The following is a 19,818-nucleotide window of genomic DNA, read 5'->3' on the forward strand; positions in this document are numbered from 1 at the left end:
CTCCTTTACTGAGACTGAAGTGAGAGAAGGAGGGTGGATTTTTGAATTGCCAAACACTGTCAATAACGAGGCAGCCAGCGAGCTTTCTCAGTGGCAGGCATTTATGTCTGTTTAAATCTCACCATATCACTGCACATGCACACATCACCAAACCAGGGGGGCTTAGTAAGCTTTGGTCCTCTTAAAAAACAAAACTAAGGACATGGACTACATTATATATTTTTATTTTTCCCCTGAAGAATTCTACAGATTTTTCATTTTTGTTCTGACATTTAAAAGCAGAAAAATATTTTGCTCAGAAACACTGGAGCTTACCCCACTGCAAAGTGATTTCCTTGGGCTTAGCTCTGCCTGCCAGGCATGGAGCGTGACACGGTCCAGGAGGAACGGCTGATGTCGTAACAGTCATAACATCAGAAGCCTGGCAGCAACACACATCATTTTAGAGTGGAAACACAAAACAGCATTTCACTAAAACATCAATAGAAATGGTTTTCAGAAGCAAATTTATTCTCATTTTCTCACCTGGCTTTCACCACCTTTACTGACACAATAAACTCTCATTCTGTATGAGGTGCCAGGCTTGAGATGGTCACAGACGTGTTCTCTCTGGGCACCACTGTATATGGTGTCCCATTTATTGCCTGAGGAAAAAGAAAAAATACTTTATACTACCAAACCTTTGCAAAAAATCAACCTTGAAAATTCTCTCACACAGTTATGAATTAAGAAGACAGGCAAGCCAGAAATCAAATTTGAATGATCAAGCCTGCAGAGAACACGTACAACACAATATACACATGTGAAACCAGAATAGTAGTTGCTAGAGCAGTGAGTAGGGAACTAGTACACTGGATTAGCACACAAGCTGAATTAGTACTTTGAGGTGACTGCTTACCAACAGGCGTTTCTGAGATTTCCAAGAAGTATTTAGAAATGTCTGATCCTCCATTATCTTTGGGTGGTTCTGGAAAAAAAATCAACATCTTAAAATAAACTATGGAAGATTAAAAACAATGCATTATTTTGTTATCAGCTTTTTCAGAGAACATATTCATTCATTGTAGAATACATTCAAGCAGAAAACTCAATTCAAACAGAAAACTCTGTACTTATGTTCACAATATATCTTCCAGAACAGTATTTTCTATTATTAAACGTGACTATGCCAGGAAGAAGAGTGACTAGGAAAACACTGCCAATTTCAGGTATCATCTCTCATTTTTTTTAAGAGCAGATGGAAATTATTTAAGCATCACAGTAAATCTAGAGGTTATTACACTAGCACTGACTGCTTCTCTAAAATGAATAAATAAAACCATTACTTCTGTGCTACAGCCCCAAAACAAACCAAGTCGCAATTTTTTGGTAATGCCAAGTACTTCTGCAATAATTATATCTGCAGAGCCAACTAATTAGCCTGAGTTCACCCTCAAGGAGAGGGCTAACGAAAGGCAACCTACCCCATGTGACTTTCACACTGTGCGAGTGGATCTTGCCCTTTACTGCTGGTTTACTTGGTGGTCCAGGTTTGTCAGGATTGGTGCTGTGTTCTACCACCTCACTAGGACTGCTTTTTCCTTCACTGTTGTAGGCAAAGAGCTGTTTCAGGAATGAATGGAATATATAATAAATGCTTGATGTAATGACAAGTAATATCCTGCTGATTTAGAAAAAAAATAATCAAAAACCCACAACAAAAAAAGACAATTCAAAAGAAAACAAAATTAGCTAGTGCAAAAAATCTGATTTATATTATGATTGCACCAAAACCTATTATAACAACAGAAGTATCACACATAATTTTCTGCTGTCTCCATCGGAAGTCTTAGCTGTATGAAAACGCTAAAACTCCAAAAACATACAGTCATCATTAAATTAGAAACAAAATACAGTACAAACCCTAAACTTATAGGATGTGCTCCTCCTAAGATTTCTTAAAGTGCACGAGAGTTCATCTCCATTGTACTGTGGCTGGAAACCATAACCCTGTAAAGGAGGGGAAATAAGAACACACACAGTCACTAATTTTCCACAATAAAACACAAACCAGATCAGACTGATCATTTTTTTTTGCTTGAACTTCATCTTTGTCTCACGAGTACAGGCAATGTCTGCCAACTGTTGCAGTATTTTGAATTATTTTATATGATAGTAAAATACAGAGTTATTTTTTTATTTAAGCACTGCTGCGTATCAGCCTCTTGCACACATAACAAACCCCAGCACTTACAGAACCTTCTTCTTCCACGTCCAAACTGTAGGTGAGAGAGTCCTCCGAAGCCACCCCACTCGGTGGGCTCCACTTCACCGACAGCCAGGTCACTCCTGCTTCCACGAGCGCTGGGGGCGGCGGGGCTGGTGGCACAATTCCTGCTGTGTAGTACGTCACTGTCTCGCTGAACCCGCTGGAAAAGTATTTTTTAAAAAAATATTACCAGCAGCAGACGCAGCTGATGAGAAAATAAGTGATGTGATACCTTGTGTTCATTACCTCATTCCAATATCATTTTTAGCAGCTAATCGGAGCGAATATTTAGTAGAAGGGGAGAGTTTGGTGAGTTTATACTGCTTCAGGTGCCCGTAGTAGCATTCTTTGAAGGGTCCATTCTTCCCCTTTAAAAAAAAGTGAGAACAACCTGAGTCACTTTTTGCACGGGGTCTGTGTGCTCCCTGCTAAGGTCAACTTCTCCACTCTATAAATTTTCCTAAGTTTCACTAATTTAATAATAATTAAAAAAACGAGTAAGCCTAAAGAATGTAAAAAGCTCATGTCACCATGGCTGTACTGAGTATGCTGATGGTAATCCTGAGCATTCCTCATGATAAAACCACATTTTGATTGAGGTATCTGTTGATTTTTTGGCACTGTAGATTTGACAAAATAACAATAAATGACTGCAACTGAAAACAACACACGTTTGAAGTTTTTTTTATCACTTTGGAATATATTTCAGTAAGAACTTCAAAAGCTGCGTGGTATTTGTGACAGCTACCAAAGACACAAGCCAAATGCTCCTCCATTTAAACAGAGTACAGGAATTAATGGTGCTCTGAATGACAAGAGCCAAAGGAGGGAGTTTTACACCGTCCCCTCAGAGGATCTGAAAGGACTGTCTACTTGAATTGCTGCAATACCAGTCATTGGACTCAAGCTTTTTAATTGGCTTGTCCCTTTAAAACTGTCTGGAGAGTTGCACTGAAAATAGCTGATGTACCTAAGCAACAAGTATTTTTAAGTATAATTGGTCTACGGATGTCATTATGATTTTTTTTTTTGCACTAGAAAAGGTCTTACCTCATCCCATTCTAAAAGAAAATTAGTTATTTTGGAACCATTGTCATTTGAGGACTGAAAATAAAGAAACAATGAAAAAAGTTAAAATCAAATGGTTGTACTTTATAAATATTTTTGCACATTAAAAAAAAACATGTTAACAATTTATTATCATATATTCCAACTTCCTTTTAAAGCAAAATGTTTCACGTAGAGCTGACAGGAATCTGCAGTAGGCACACGGAACAGCCCTCTTAATTCTGATCGTTTAGAATATGAACTTACAAATGGTTTTATTTTGTGAACAATGCAAATGGTGTTCTTATCTCTTCGCTTGGGTCCTTGCACTGCGTGCTCACCAGCTGTCTGAGCCACGTAAGCACTCACACAAGCAACGTCTGCGCTTGTGTGACACATGAATTGGGAACAACCTTTACTTTCTGAGTACAGATTATACAAACAATTTAACTAATAAAGTCGTTTAGCTATAAACCATTTTCCAGGTGTAAGCACAGTAATAAGAAAAACATGAAAAGACAAGAAGACACAGTTAGCAACAAGTCTTCACAGATACTGTGTATATTCAAAAGCCAGATTCAAAAAGTGAAATCCACAAACTAGCCAAAGAAATTCACTGAGTTGATTAGAGTAACTATGAGACCTCTGAATTATAACCTAAGTTATATCTATTTATCACCCAGGAACCCCCAGAGAAAATATAAACCCTCTTTTTTCCTACGCTGCCAGTTCAGAAGAGAACTCTCCTCCTGATCAGCCCACACTGAGAGAGACCTGCTGCCAGCTCTGTCACCCTAAAGCCATATGCAAGAAACTAAGTAAGCGGTGAAAGAAAGAGGAAGAAACAATCATGATTTCAGTTATCAACTTAAAAGCCAACACCTAAAGTACACACTAAGTTATTGACAAAGCTAATTTAAATGTACCAGACACGGACACGTCGGGCTGCTTACCTTCCACTGCAAGCTCAGGCTGTTTTTGGTTCTGTTAACCAGCTTCGGTGCAGCCGGACAGTCTGGTTCACAACTTTCTGTAGTGAAACTCACTAATTCTGAAATGGATTCTTTTATGGAACTGCTGGTTGCTGAAACTCTGAACAAAGGACAATTAATTATTTTGCTATTGCGTTAACACCTGAAAATTTAAGGGAAGAGCTGTCAGCTTTAGAAATGCATTTAATCACGAGCAATGGTTACAGCAACAAGACCAGCCTGCTCACGTTATAGAAACAAGTGCCCAATCACTCTTCTTTCAGATCATTGATTCTAGAAGACAACAGCTTCCTGCCTTTTCTTTCAGGAAGAAATAACAAAAAGTGAGTTTAAGATGTCGCTCCAGCTTCTAGTAAGCGATGCCCACATCGTAAGGAACACTACTGTCCATCTCATGTTCAGGGACATGCTGACAGAGCAGCATGATGCAGATCACATGGGTACACTTACTGAGCTTGAAGACTCCATTTGGCATCCTTCATTTACTTACAATTTATCTATCACACTGGAGATATTTTAGTGATGAAATACACGTGGGACTACAGCAAGCGTTACCAAATGGCAACAGAACACCTGACTTGAAATTTAACCTTTGGCTGAAAAGACCTTAAGATTAAAATATGGGTAACACTTGTGCAAGAGTATGGATACTGCAACCAGCTAAATCAGCTGCTATTCAGGCAATAAAACCACATTTATCAGTGTAATTGTTTAAATGGGATAAAATCACTAGGAACAGTCGTGCTCATTTATGGTTTTATTTGAAGAGCAACGACTCACTCAGTTTTTCAGAAATACTGCCTGCCTTATCAAATGATTTTAGGTAAAAGAAAGCTGGCTTGTATGGAAAGCAACGCCACGAACCAAACCCATGCTCTGCTGCCCTGTGCAAGTGGAGCTGTGCGGCGTGTTTAACACACTCTGAACTCTTCTGCAGTTTAAGAACAGCAGTTTGCTTCAGTTAAGCCTTAAAACTTGTCTCCTTCTGTGCCCAAGCACCGAGGCTCTCTCTTCTGCCATGGGATCAGTGTGTTCTCCTAGCTGGTTTAACCAGCTTGTCTTTTTCCTGACCAGTCGAACACCTTTCTCCAGTAATGCTTATTTACTCTGTGGGGCAATTCTTGAATGCCACGTCTTGTTCCCTTGTAACACAGCACCTAACCTCACCATTTCAACCAGTTTCCACTTCCCTTCTTGCACTGCTACAGAAGGTTGCAGTTTAGAGAAGCAACTTTACAAATCAAGCTAACAAGGCAGACTTCCAAATCCATGTTCAAGGCTAAGTTATTTTATTTACCACTGCCTTCAGCCTACAACAATCTCTTTCACCGAGTCAAATATTGTTCTAAAAAAATACCAGAGGATAACTTAAAGTTTGTATTTGAGAAACATGAAGTGACAGAGAAGATGGTAGGGAAGAAAATGAGGTGACATTTTAATGAAATTAGAAGATAAGTGGGAATTTAGATAGTGCTGTCCATAGCTATGATATTTCTGCAGAATATTCCTGAAGTTGTTTGTGATCACACCTTTTTCACGAAGCCACAGTGATTTTGTAATTAACATATCAACAGAAGCATTAAGTACTTCTTTCCCAGCAACATACCTGGCATGATAATCAGTTGCTGGTCTGAGATCAGGAAGTGTGATTGTTAATTCTTCCCCACTGTGAAAAGGGGAAAAAAAAAGAATGAGTTACAGCTCTTCCTTAGACTTCAAAGGACAAAAGCTTATTGAAAAGCAAAACCATGTAGCGCACATTTAATTTTCACGTTTTCCATTGTCCACGTAACTCTTAAGTGATATTACTTAAAATTTATTTCATGTGAAGTAGGTAGGTCTGCAAGTCAACAAACAGCTCCTGATAGAGAGATTGCTGATTGGTTAATGGTTTTAAACATCGGTATTGTGCTTAAATGAAGAAACTAAACTTACACATAGACAGATTTAAATTTTCCATTTTTACCACTGTTGGATATTGCTACTTCAAATGTAAATGCTGCTGGACTATGACTATGGCTCTCTCCATTCTGTGAACTAACTGGGAGATTCCAGGACAGAACGGCTGATCTTGCTTGTATATCAGAAACCTATTAAAAGCATAAATAATGCAAGTAAGTTTGCTTTCTGTAATAAAAGGTATATTAGTCAATAACATGGTGTCGCTAGTTTGCCCATGAAGTTCCTCACTGGAGGAATTCTTTACCTTTGTAGTGGAAATACTGAGTCATTATTTGAATTTAAATTATTTCCTCTTAATTTCTAAAATATTACATTAAAGGATTTCCCTCCGAACACTAAACAAACATACAGACACACCACGTTGTCTCAGTGGACGAAGAGAAAACTTCTATTTCACCTGCACCGTTCGCATCACTCATTTGGAGCAAATTTTCAGATTTGGAGTCTTGAACACTGACTATTTAGGCACAGTCAGATGCCCAAACTTTCTAACTCTATTCCAACTCCCTCACATAATCTTAATATTTAACCACTAAGCTATAGGATAGCAAGAGGCTCTGATTTTAAGTGCTCACAATTAAAATTTTTGGTCTAAGTTTTTTGTTGCCTAATTCCCATACTCCAAATTTTCTCTGACAAAATCAGCACAGCCTCCTGTTAGCGTTAAGTACAGATGTCAGAGGCAGCAGTGAAAAAATACTACTGTAACAAAGAACAGCTAGAAAGCTGGAGTAAAAGAATACAACCCATGCTTACTGTATAGATAATGCAAAGATTTTCATTAAGCGTGTTAAAGACCAAAAATACCAGTGCAGTTTTAGCCTTTAGACATGTAAATTAACGTCACCAGACTCCAACTTCCTCAATCAGTCTGTAAATACTCAAATATTTGCTCCAATTTCTAAACATAACATAAAAAGATAATCTATTTTTGTAAATTCTATTCCCAATATTCTTAAATCCTCTATGCTGAACAAAGGATGGTTCCAAGAGTGGACAGACTTCCACTAGTTTAGCAGGGCCCTTGGTTTGCAAGGTGCTAAAGCCCTCACATACACTAAATAACTTCAACAGTGGATATATTCTCAGCTTACAGACTGGGAAACTGAGTCAGAGAGACTGTTTCAGACAGCTGAGAAATAGTGGGTTGCCCTTTCCCAGCTATAAACTCTGACAATTAAAATACATTTTCTCTATTAAAAAAAAAAAATAAGAAAAAAGAAAGAGATCAATAAGACACATGTTATTTTATAGAAATTATATGCACAGAAAATAATGGTATTTCAAGGATAATACTTACGATTGGCTTGCCAATGCTCAAGTGAATATCACATTTCTTGGATTCTGTGTCAGATTCTGAAATTTCAAATACAAAACAGATTACCAAAAACCCCAAGAGTAAACCAGCCCGTTACAAAAATGCCACCACAAGATGGAGTTCGCCTCATTAAGAGTTTAACAATAGTACTTATTGTGCAAAGTTCATTTCCCCTGTTTGTTTTGGCTGTGTGAGGAGTCGAAACATGAACTATCCAAAACTAACAGTGTTACAAAAACCCTTTTAGTACATCCTGCACAAAGGGTATATTTTCCTATTCTGAGCATAAATGGGTTTTCTTTGACAACGCAAAAAAAATCCCTCCAAAAATGAAAGGTGTTAAAAAAAAAATGACAATAAGATTTTATCTCTCTATTGTATGTGCTTCCTTGAATTTCTATTGCAAAACACTTGGTCTAGGCATAATCTGGAAGAAGCCTGATCAAAACTGCACACTAAAAATACCCACAGGTACCAAAAGGTTTACATCTGTAAACTGAAACCTATCTGTACAATTCAGGATATTACTCTGCCCACAAATAAAAACTGTTTTTTTTCCTCCAATAAATTTGTATTAAGACAAATCTTTAATCAAGAATGTTTTTCGTCCTTGAAACAAGTTGGGTAAAAGCTTCCACTTTTACTTCCCAAGATACAAAGTCAAATTTCTCTTTTATTTCTCTAACTGAAGAGTTAAATACAATAGTGACATATCTGATCAACCAGCAACCTGGACAGACAGTTGCTCAAACCTATTTCTTGAAGTTTTCAACAACTCCTACATATCTGAAAAGCCCCACAAATTGTGACACCAGAAGTCTTTTATGTAAGTACCCACAGGTCATCCTCCCTTGGAATATTGATCACTCCCGGGTCAGAAAAGGCACAGAAGTAAACAAAAGGTTTAGAATTAAATTTTCCTGAAGACCTTATTTGATAAATCTCAAATGAACAAACTTGACATTACTATTATTTCTAGAGGAAAAACAAAAAAATCCAATCATAATGAAAAGTATTTCAGGCTTTCTCTAATCCTGAATAGCCAAAGAAATTTATAGATTCATTTTTTTTCAGGAACCATTTTGCAATGAACTTATAGCATCTGTTACAAAAAAATCCATATTTTTTTTTACCCTTTCAGTGCAACCTACCTCCCATTTCTGCATCTGGACTGCCCTTTGTTTTTCCTATCTGCTTCTGCCTTAGTGGTCCTCCTGCCCCTTGCTGTCCCTTTCCATTTCCATTCTGAATTGGTGCACTGGAAGAATTAACAACCTTATGTGGTGAGGATGGAGGACTGTTAAGTTTATTGTTAGTATGACCACCGGCTTGTCTGTCTTTTAGTCTTTTCTTCAGGTGTTCTTGCATTTTGAGACTCCTTTCATCTCGCTGAATGAAGTTTGTCCTTCCATGAGAACGAGGTTCTACAGAGAAAGGAGAACGTATTTCATGATTCAGTACGATTTATCTGACATCTGAGGAACGCTCTGGAAGTCAGAAGAATAACTACAGTAAACCCAGAACTTGAGAGCCCACAGAACTTCACTGGGCTTGCTTTGTTGGCCTGTAGATGTGTGGAGCTGCACTGCTCACCTGTGCTGGGTTGGTCCATGCGTGAAGTCCCGAGGAGTTTCACAGCTGATGCTTTCTTTTTTAAAAAATTTAATTCTTCAGGCCTTTCTCTTTTGTTAACTGCTGAAGATTATGCCCTACAGTAGCCCTTTTTTCTGATAACCATACAGTCACATTTTCAAAAAAGTGTAAGCAAATTTAGGACCCAAATTAACTTTTTAAAACATAGCTTGGGTGCTATGGAATATTTTACCCTAGACATCAGCCAAAGTTTAATTACCAATTTAAACTTAAGAGAGTGAATGGTCTTACATAGTCTAATTTCCTTCTGTGTTAAATACCTGTTTATACAATAAGGCTTGCAGCCTGGTTTAATTCAGCAGTGACCCCAGTTCTCCACTGAAGTACTGCTTCATTCAGTTTTTAAATAGACTGGACTTGCACATTGATTACTATGGGTTTTGGTTTATGTATGTTATTTTTATTTTCTCTGCAGTCATATTTGGACTCTGTCTAGCCAAAAAAAATACATTTATGGATCAAATTAAATGGATATGCAAAAAAATGTCACGCCAAGGCTGTGACAACACACAGCAGTTTTGGAGAGCACGATTTTAGAGGAAGGTAGTTTCAATCAGTGTGGCATTTACAGTAACAAAAGTAAGGATCAATGAAAAATATACACAGTATTAGAACGCTTCTAAATTACTGCTTTTGCATCAAATCCTTAAAAAAAGAACAGCAGAAGATTTAAACTTTATACAAGATACTCTGCACACGCAGAGTGCCTTCAGAACAGGCTCCATGATAAAAAATACACCAGTGTATTTTAAGATACCACATAAACACACGTAAGGCTCAGGAAGGCTAATAACTAGCACCAAAATCACAGAAATGTGTGGAAGAGCTACGACAGAATTGATGTCTCCATCTAGATGCACTGAGTGAATTTAGATGCACTTGTCGTGTATTTAAACATCTCACCTTGCTCTTGGAAAACGTGTGGTGGTGGATGCTGGTGGATGAACTGTGGCGGCAGCTCTCCCGTGCCCGGAACCGGAGGGTACACTGGGTGAGGTGGGTGGGGAAGCAGAGCGTGGTGGTGATGCATGTAATGTGGCACATGGGGAGGAGGAGGAGGAGGATGCATGGAAGGATGGAATTCAGCCGAGTGTGGCAACACCACCACTTTGCGAACTCCATTTTCTTCCACCACCTGTCACGCAACGTAAGAAATGAAACATCAGTACAAAAACTATCTTGTAAATATTGTATATTTAATAAAGAATCCCTAGGCTTAGGTTTATACCCATCATCTGACTGTCCGGGATACACACACCAAAATTACAGAATCACAGAATCACTCAGGTTGGAAGAGCCCTCTGGGATCATCGAGTCCAACCATTGCCCTGACACCACCATGGCAACTAGACCAGGGCACTAAGTGCCATGTCCAGGCTTTCCTTAAACCCCTCCAGAGATGGTGACTCCACCACCTCCCTGGGCAGCCCCTTCCAATGGCTAATGACCCTTGCTGAGAAGAAATGCTTCCTCGTGTCCAACCTGACCCTCCCCTGGCCAAGCTTGAGGCTGTGTCCTCTTGTCCTAGCGCTGGTTGCCTGGGAGAAGAGGCCGGGGCAAATCAATTGTTTTCTCCCTCTCACAAATGAATTCCAGTGCAAACCCAGCATGTGTTACTGGAAGAAACTGGAGCTTGAGGCAGTCAGTTTGATGAAGCTGAGCCTCACACACTGAGGTGCTAAGCAATCTAGCACTGATGAAGAATGTATATATTCTTCTAAACAAGTCATGTGAATTGATCAGGGTGTAATTCCCAGCCTAGCTGTAATTAGTCAGAACTGCTTTAGCCCATATGTACGCACACACACACTGTGTGTCCTAGACTGGCAATATATACACTGCTTCTGGAGTCTAATCTAATTAAATACGTTAATATTGCTATGTATTGCTTCTCCTACACTAATTTCAAAATACATTAACTTTTTATACACTAACGCTTCTCTAAATTGTAAACTGAGAAGAGACTTTGCCCAGAACACGGGTGTCAGAAGACAAGCTCAAAAAGTAACACCAGAGCAGGATTCACAAAAAGACACATTAAACAACGATGGCACTGAAGTAAAACGATGCCCAGTTAAGTCTCATCTTTAAGACACCTGGAAGAGAGAACCAGAGGCCGAGGCACTCAGGGTCCTTTCTACAGACAGGGTTCACGGTACAGCCCGGCCCCCTGCACTGGCTCCTGGTCACTCCGTGGTTACAGTCCATCTCCTTATCTGAGGGATTATGTTTGCAGCACCTACAGTTCTGATGGGGTCAAAGGCTTCTGCGCTGACCCTCAGAGAAATCACCCCGTCACATCCCAGTTTGTTCCTTCTGCCACAACACAAAAGTCCACTGGCATAAAAGTCAGACTGTATCTAACGAGAAGTGTGACTCAGAAGCAAACTAGATTGTATTAAATCCTATTTAAAGGCAGACATCAATTGTTTTCTCCCCCTCACAAAAAATTAAACAAGTATGAGCAATGTAATTGGGAAAAAAAAAATCAATGATAGAAAAATGTTCAATATTAAAGATGAACTGATACTTCAGAATTAATCAAGTCTCAGTAGGAAAACCAGGTATTTTTCTTAGATTGGTTTAAAATGAGTTTGCAGCTTTATGCTTCCTTCCTTCTACACCAGTCAACTCCTCCGAGTTGCACTCAAAAATGCAGACCACAAATGCTATTAGGCAGGGCCTTACAGTGCTTTGGTATTAACAGAGATGGATCATGGAGTCAGCAGAAAATATTACCCCTGGATGCAAGTGGGGGGGCGCGTTCCAGCTGCAGGCTGGCATACGAAATTGAGATGGAAAAAAATGTATTTTTTTAATGCGATCCATCAATAATACAAAATAAAAACTGCTCTTGGAAGATTTCAACTTATTTATGTAGCTCTCTGTTACTAAAAATATACACAATTTATATTTTCAGGCATTTAAAGAAAGCACTTACACAAAAGCAGGCCATATGTTTTATCCTGTTAGTTCCTTCAAGATCCTCTCTTAAAGCATATTTAGTTTGGCCGTAAGAAATCACTGCAGCGTTTCCTCGTCGGCCAAGAAGGATGTTGAAATACTGCTCATGCCAAAAGCACATTTTGAAAAGCTCCTCAGCAAAAGATCGAGCAAACTAACGAGAAATTATTATTCTGAAGGGAAACAGAGTGTGTCCACTCACAAATTGCTACGACAAAGTTCATCTGTGAGATGGTCTCAGTCAGCTGGATTATTAGCAATTCTTAACAGACTTTAAATAGCAGAAAAATATTACAAGAAGTCAGTTAAGACTAAGCTTAGCCTGAATACATTTTGTTCTAGAAACAACACGGGGGGCTTTTTGGTTCATCAACAGGACTAAATACACCACTTCAACTACATTACATTGTGTAATATTATAACACATGCTATAACATATACAAGTCAAAACTCACAGCAAACTTTGGTGGCTATGTTAACTCTATTTTATGTATATATTAAGCAGGAACACATGGCACAGCTTTGGGTAGAAGGGATACACTAATACAGAAAGACTCGGACATGATTTACAGTCTGAAGTTGCTACGTCCCCATTATCCACTCCTGAATCACTCCACTTAGGTAGAAACCAACACAACTAATCTCTGGGCTCTGCCAGTTTTGGGAACAGAAACTTAAAGTCTCATCTGCTGACAAGATCAGTACAAGTAACTCAAGCTCCCATTTAAAGCTGGTTTCAAACTTGTCTATCCCTGTCATAATGACCAAGGGAAAACAAAACCAAACAAAACCTCCCAGTTTCACGTGACAACAGAACAAATGTATTTGTCAGTTTGTACACCAGCGCTTTGCAAACTGTTTGCACTGAAGACTCAATTTCATATCGATGCATGAATTATCTGGGGGATCTTTCTTCAGGGTCTAAATGAAAGTACCTACTTGTCACAGCAGAAGCACAAACTGCAGATGCAGCTGTATGCAAAAAACAACTGCCCGGGGAACTCAAGAACGTACAGTTACAAGGTCTTCAAGCCTACCCAGAAAACTCCTAATTTTGAACATCACTAGAAAATGAGACACCTAGCCTATCCCATTTTAACATGTTTTTAATTACTTCTCTTTAAAAATGCATTAAAAGTAAACCAAACCAGTAACTTCAAATATCTCTGATAACAGTTCAAATACCACACGCAGGTCTGATCTGCTACGACTTAACAACGCAGAGGAGTGGAAAATCAGTGAGAATGGAAAAGTAAAGCTGGGAGAGAAGCCCGGAGTCCTGCTCATTTCACAGGCACATGTCACGAGCATTAACACTCCTCTTCACACTTCTGCTGTAACAGTAGAGTGTTTTGCTGAATGTCAAGGAGATCAGAGCCGGTAAAGAAAGGGGCATTGAAAACTTTTAGAGTTATATTAGAATGGAAAAATCTGAATTAAGACATTAAAGACAAATATCTTATTGCAGTCCAGGAAAAAGACCTAAGTGATGAAAGAGAGAGTGATACTGGTGTATGATCCACACAACCTCAACGTAAGAAACACGAGTCATGCCCACAGTATGGGTGAGACACGTTCAATTCTGAAGCTGCCCCCAGCTGTGTTCCCACCAGACTGCTCCAGCAGAGCTAAGCACCCTCTGTACTCATCAGTCCCCTGACACTTGGCAGGCTGCAGCCAGCTCTGACTGTGTGACCCAGGCACCTACCTTCACCTGGAAAACAGGACTGAAGAAAAATCAAGATGTGGATCCTGCTAACAGAGCTCAACAGATAGCTTATTCACAGCCACCTACTATCTTACTAAAATACTGCCTTGTAGTGTTATTAAAAAAATCCTGAAAACTAGATCAAATTTGTCTAAGTGAACAGAAGGTGATAGAGCCTACAATGAAGTTAAATAGTTGATAAGTTCAATGGAAAACATAAGAGAAATGCTTTTAACAGCTGTTCCAGATAAAATAATCAATAGCCTTACTGTTAAAAAGCCACACCGACAAACATACTGAAATATAAGAATAAATTAAAGTTTACCTGAGATACATAACCAGGAGGCACAAATATAGGTGGCATAGAACCATTTGGTGACATCATAGGAACATGTGCTGGACCTGAGAAGTAACAAGGTGCCACTTTTTAACAAACGAGGCTTTTACAAACCTTTTTTTCCACAGGCAGTGGCTCACTTTGGTGCCCGAAAAACCAGCAACTGCATCCAACTCTATTTGTGGAACTACTTTTTAGACAAGTAGGTTTAGAAGCAAGCCTTGAACTATTCAATTAAAAAGTCAGTTATGAGAGAAACTTAAATAATCAGGATTGCAAGTTTAAAAAAAATAAAAAAAGTGACTGTACCAAGTTTCCATCAAGAACAATAATGCAATTTATGTCACTGATGGATAATGCATTTTCACATTTAAAATACATATTAAATAAGATTTAGTAACTTTCAGGAAGCATCCAGAATTTTAGATAGTATTGCTGAATGCAACTATGGCTGTACACTTATTCTACAAAAAGCACAGATGAGATTTATCCCAACCACCACGCTTACACAGGCAACAGTATTTAATTGTACAAAAATCACCATAGATAAATTTTAGTTCTTATTTTGTGATAGAGTTAAAAGACTATAGCAACAACACTGGCACCACAGTAATGCTGACCGCTGGTCTACCAACTATTTTTTTATTTAAATAAGAATATATTATGTTTCACATCAAGCTGAAAGTATTCCTGTCTGGGACTTGATGAAAGCAGAATGGACACATTTTATAGAATATCGTTTGAAATGGTGAAAAATATCCCCAAAATGGAAGTACTGATCAATTCAACTTGACTTAACAGAAGATATTTTGACCCAACTCAGATTTGCAGCTCTGTCACTTACCCAGAATCACACTGCTAGTGCCCATACCTCACATTACAGTGAGGTCACACAGCGCCGATTAAAGTTGTTTAGTGGGGACTAAATCCCATGTATATGCCTGTGTTAAGATTCTGAGACAGTCATTCAAGGACCATTACAAAACCAGTGGAGATGCCTTTTATAAATTAGCAGCAAAGTCTGCAGAGACGCAGGGAATCTTGGCAATTTCCCTGTGCGCTCTCATCTGTGCTTTAAGTACAAACTGAATTTATTACATTGCAGAACATATAAAAACACATTCGACATTCCAGAAACAAATACTGGTAGTAAGTCTGTGATATTTGCAGAATCAAAATATTTGGCTGCAGTACTCCAGTTTTTCCTTTACCTGGAATACACTGGTAGTGTCCATCTTCAGTTGTAATTGTGAATGTCTCACCTGGGTTTACCTGCACAAGAATAACCTGCAGAAAACAAAAAGAGGTGTTTTTTTTTTTTAATTTTAGAAATTACCTGGGGGAAAAACCCCACCTCTTCTTTATACCCACATGTCAGATTAAAACAATGCAACCTGAGAGAGTTAAACAGCAAGATGAGAAACACTGGCAGGTAGAATAAAATTTCCTCATACTTTGACATAAAATCGTTAGTTTTGCATAATCAGTATTTTTATCTGATTAATACCAGAAGTGCTTCCCTTGATACACTTGAAATAATTAACTAAGTTTTTATTTTAAAAGTTTTTCACACTGCTTTTTCTTTTTACTTAAATTATCTAAGATTCACCTTGCTTTCTAAGCTTTGCCGACGAGATTATTTCAGTTTCAGAGCTAAATTGGCAAAATCAGGAGTACACACACACACGCCAGAATAAAAAGGGAAAAAAAAGAAAAGGGAAAAGAAAAAAAAAGATGCTCTGCCCAAAACTCAGCCATGTTGTTTCACTGAAAGCACGCTGGTATGCATTTTGACAATATATTCTCCAATGTCATCAAGTAACTTAATAAGCATGCAGCGTTTTGGGGTGGAAGGAGGGTGGAGAGGTGGCAAAGCAGGCAGGTCATGCCAACCGCCTCTGCTCTGCAGCTCCTGAAAGGTCAGGTGTATCTTCTCACCTTTGTGTAATCCTGTAGCTAAAGACATACAACTACCGGTGGTTCCACGAGTCAGTCTGGACACGATTGCGTTCACTTTCACACAAATCAACGTGGACATCTGCCACAATCATTCCTCAGGCACTCTACAGCATCCCTTCCCTTGGGCTGGGTAACGCAAGCGATCACCTCGTTCCACCCCATCCATGGCACGTGCTTCAGTCTCACTGCAAAATCTTGGCAGCTGTGCTTCAGTTCTACTGTAACATGACTTTACTGCAGGAATTTTGCAGTGAGATTTACCATATTACACAGGCACAGCTCTAATTCTTTAGTAAAATGAGGGGTTTGGCCATGGAGGAACTGCACAAAGTCCAGTTTCCAGCCAGGTGACAGCTAGCAGCACATAATGAAGAAAGGCCGAAGTAAAAATTGAAATAAAATATATTTGTAAAACTACCTATGAAACTCGAGAAGTATAATTTTCTTTCATTCAATTTTTATAAAAGATTTTTATACTATTCATGGAATGACAGTTATGTCAGGTAGGTAGGACCTGAAAAGATCACCTGGCCATCTAACTCCTTGTAAAACAAACTACACATGATGTCAATGAATAAGCCTATTTTGTGCTGCTACATCTCTGGTGATGGAGCTCCATAAACCCCCAGGCACCTGCACCACAGCTTCACCATCCTCATCATTACAGAATTTATCATCTAACTCCAACGTTCCCTGCGTCAGCCTGCACCCTTACTCCATGTCTTAACCACCAATAAAGAACAAAGCACCAATAAAAGATTGTTTTCTGTGACATAGATGCCATACCCTGTATATAAATAAATCCTTTGGGGATTTTTATCTGCCTTTTTTTCAGAACCAGTGCAACACTGATGACTTCCACTCGCAGTCTTTACCCAGTCCTTGGCAGACCTTCTAAAGGATCACTACCAAACCAGTCATTCCTTATGACAAGCTGCTACCCAAACACAGGGCTTTGTACTTGCTGCTAGTCTTCTAGATTATCATTCTAGTAGTCAAAATAACTTCAGGCTTCCAAGATGCTTCAATCCCTCCCATTCCACATCAGCTGCTTAAGTACCCCTCGATTCTACTATATTGGTCATTAACAAAAAAAGATCACTGAAAAGAACAAGACTGGAAAAGACCTTGTGGTCCCTCATTCAACCTTTGCATTTTGACCAACTCCACTTACCCTCTTCCAAAGAGTTTGCCAAGTACCTTATGCTGGCACTGACCAAAGCACATTTCTCCAGCTAATATATAAAAGAGTAAGTGCAAACACACCCGTGTGTACTGAAGTTACAGCTTACACCTCCCGCTTCTCTCTTCCTCTATTCTCGAGTGTGCAACTTCAGCACAGAGAGATTGATGTCTGCACAAACCTCTTACATTTAAACTGTTGTGTGTAAAATAAAACCCAAAGGAGCAGACTGTTAAACACTGTTTAACACTTATTTTGCAGCTTCTGCATACTGCTATATTAATCTTTAATTTTTTTTAACAGGGGATGTAGAAGCACATATGAACACAGACCCTGCTCCAGTGAGTTCACAGTACAGGAGACACTTTTACTCGAGGTAGTGAGTTGCTTCTGGACCTAAGTAAAACACCACAACCCCCCAAAAAGGCCACCTAGCCAGTCAGTAATATTTATTATGGTTCCATGATGACAGATAATACTTTTAAAAATGGTATAATTGAAATGCTGAAACTTAAGCAGACCTGTCATTTCAGTATATAATTAGATTTATGACTTCAACTGTACTGAATCGATGTTACCAGTTTAAAGAAAACGGACAATAGTGGGCTGGGGATGAGGAAAGATGAGGTCTGCTGCAAAAAGCAGCTGCTGGGGATGGACACTAGCAGGGGACAGGACTCCATGGGCAGGTATTAAACCTCACAGCAAGTCTCATCTTTAAGGGCAAGAAAATTCAGAGGCAGGAAAGGGATCCTTGTAGAAATTCAGAGCCTCTGAACGCGTCGGAACTTTGGAACGGGTTTCAATTAACTGAAGTTCTCACAAACAGTTCAGGAAACTATTAACTGAACTCAGCGAAAAGGATCATAAGTAAGTGGCGTAATCACAGGGCTGCAGAGCAGTTCAGAGAGTGGAATTTCAGGAATGCACGGGGCAATGTCTTAGAGGAATGACTCACTGTAATTAATGAAGCAAATGCAGTTCCATCTACCTTCCACCAAGGAAAATTTCCAGGAAGAGTGTTTCTAATGAGTCAATCTAAGCCAAGTTAGAGGACAGACCAGTGCTAGGAGTCACAGTCACGTCAACACCTTCAGCTGTCCGGCGTAACCATTTCATAGTGGGATCAACACAGTTCGAAAGCTATTTCAAAGCACTGGTCAGCGTTTTGCTTTTATCCCTTATTGACACATCAACATGAAATCACATTCTCGGTCCCATGAAGATTTTCACTAGACAGACTTATTCATTATGTCCAATACAATTCAACCATAAGTCCTGGAGACTACCAGTCTTGAAAGCCTGCTCTTCAAATGCATTTTCCCCAGGCATCTCCAAGATCCAGCTCTTTTTTTTTTAACCTCACCTGACTGCAAACAGACTCCACTGGTTCCAAAAATTTCAACAACTGTCACCTTCTTTAGGTGATTCAATACACACTAGTATTCTACAAACCGATCTACAGCAAGACATGCTCTACAAATACAGCTGTGGAGGTGGTCTCCAGTTAGATCTACTTGATCTCTTTTCCTGTGTAACATGAAACACCAGCTACTGAATAACCTCACAGCTGGTCAGTGTCTAAAATTTCATGTTGCTCATGACAGAGCTTCAGAACTAGCTTAGAGACTCTATAGCTTCACTTATTTCAAAACACATTGCACTTTTAACTCCAGAGTCTGAGGAAAAAAAGCAAAAGTAGACTTTTTTTTTTTAAAATAAAGGTGATTTTTACAAGCAAGTATACCTCAATCCTTCCTCATCTGTAACAATTACAAAGGATCTCTCATTTAAAACTTTCCAGCATTTATGGTCTACCAGACTCTCAACAATTCATGATTATTTTGTTGTACCCTGTTTATCCACTGCACCTTCAAATATGCCAAGGTCTTCACTGTTACCCTTCATAATAATTTAATATGACGGTTATCCTCTGCACTTTTATGCAACTTTTCCTTCTGGATCACTCCCTTAATTCCTATTTCAATTACAGTCAGATACTTGAAGTTATACACTGAGCAGGTTAAAGCAATGGGTAGTTTTGTCCCTTGCTTCAAGAAAACGATTATTTAACTCCAGGCACACAAAGCCTTCAAATTTCTGTTTTGTTATCGCAGAATCCTAGAACACCCCAGGTTGGAAGGGGCCTCCAGAGATCATCTGGTTCAACCTTTTGTGGGAAAGGGAGGCTAGATGAGATGATCTAGCACCCTGTCCAATCGCAGCCTGCCAGCAACCACTTAGCTATTTAAAACAAACCAACCAACCAACCATTTCTCTCCTACCAGGATCTGTCATGTTTGTAGCTGCTCTAGGGCAGGGGGAAGATGCTTCTTAAATTGACATCCAGTGTCAGAATGTCAGGATGTCTGTAATGTTTCTGAGTGCACTGAAAGTCCATCTCCAAATGATGGGAAGATACCTCGGTATTTGTTGTACAAGGCACT

General features: G+C 39.1%; 1 protein-coding gene across 1 annotated transcript in view; it reads right to left on the bottom strand.

Moving 5' to 3' along the window:
• The window catches only part of LOC137669651 (fibronectin type-III domain-containing protein 3a-like), a 46,800-nt gene that overhangs the window by 8,687 nt on the left and 18,295 nt on the right, over nucleotides 1-19,818 (bottom strand). Inside the window, exons 4-19 of the mRNA XM_068411859.1 lie at nucleotides 15,441-15,516; nucleotides 14,218-14,294; nucleotides 10,124-10,355; nucleotides 8,719-8,991; nucleotides 7,550-7,605; nucleotides 6,223-6,377; nucleotides 5,894-5,953; nucleotides 4,249-4,387; nucleotides 3,299-3,352; nucleotides 2,495-2,616; nucleotides 2,234-2,408; nucleotides 1,903-1,989; nucleotides 1,464-1,602; nucleotides 899-967; nucleotides 526-644; nucleotides 316-421 (exon numbers count right to left, since the gene is read on the bottom strand). Coding sequence (XP_068267960.1) covers nucleotides 316-421; nucleotides 526-644; nucleotides 899-967; nucleotides 1,464-1,602; nucleotides 1,903-1,989; nucleotides 2,234-2,408; nucleotides 2,495-2,616; nucleotides 3,299-3,352; nucleotides 4,249-4,387; nucleotides 5,894-5,953; nucleotides 6,223-6,377; nucleotides 7,550-7,605; nucleotides 8,719-8,991; nucleotides 10,124-10,355; nucleotides 14,218-14,294; nucleotides 15,441-15,516 — 1,939 coding nt within the window. The remainder of the gene's footprint in view (nucleotides 1-315; nucleotides 422-525; nucleotides 645-898; nucleotides 968-1,463; nucleotides 1,603-1,902; nucleotides 1,990-2,233; nucleotides 2,409-2,494; nucleotides 2,617-3,298; nucleotides 3,353-4,248; nucleotides 4,388-5,893; nucleotides 5,954-6,222; nucleotides 6,378-7,549; nucleotides 7,606-8,718; nucleotides 8,992-10,123; nucleotides 10,356-14,217; nucleotides 14,295-15,440; nucleotides 15,517-19,818) is intronic.

The sequence above is a fragment of the Nyctibius grandis genome, chromosome 13, assembly GCF_013368605.1.
Source record: "Nyctibius grandis isolate bNycGra1 chromosome 13, bNycGra1.pri, whole genome shotgun sequence".
In the NCBI taxonomy this organism is placed as follows: Eukaryota; Metazoa; Chordata; class Aves; order Nyctibiiformes; family Nyctibiidae; genus Nyctibius; species Nyctibius grandis.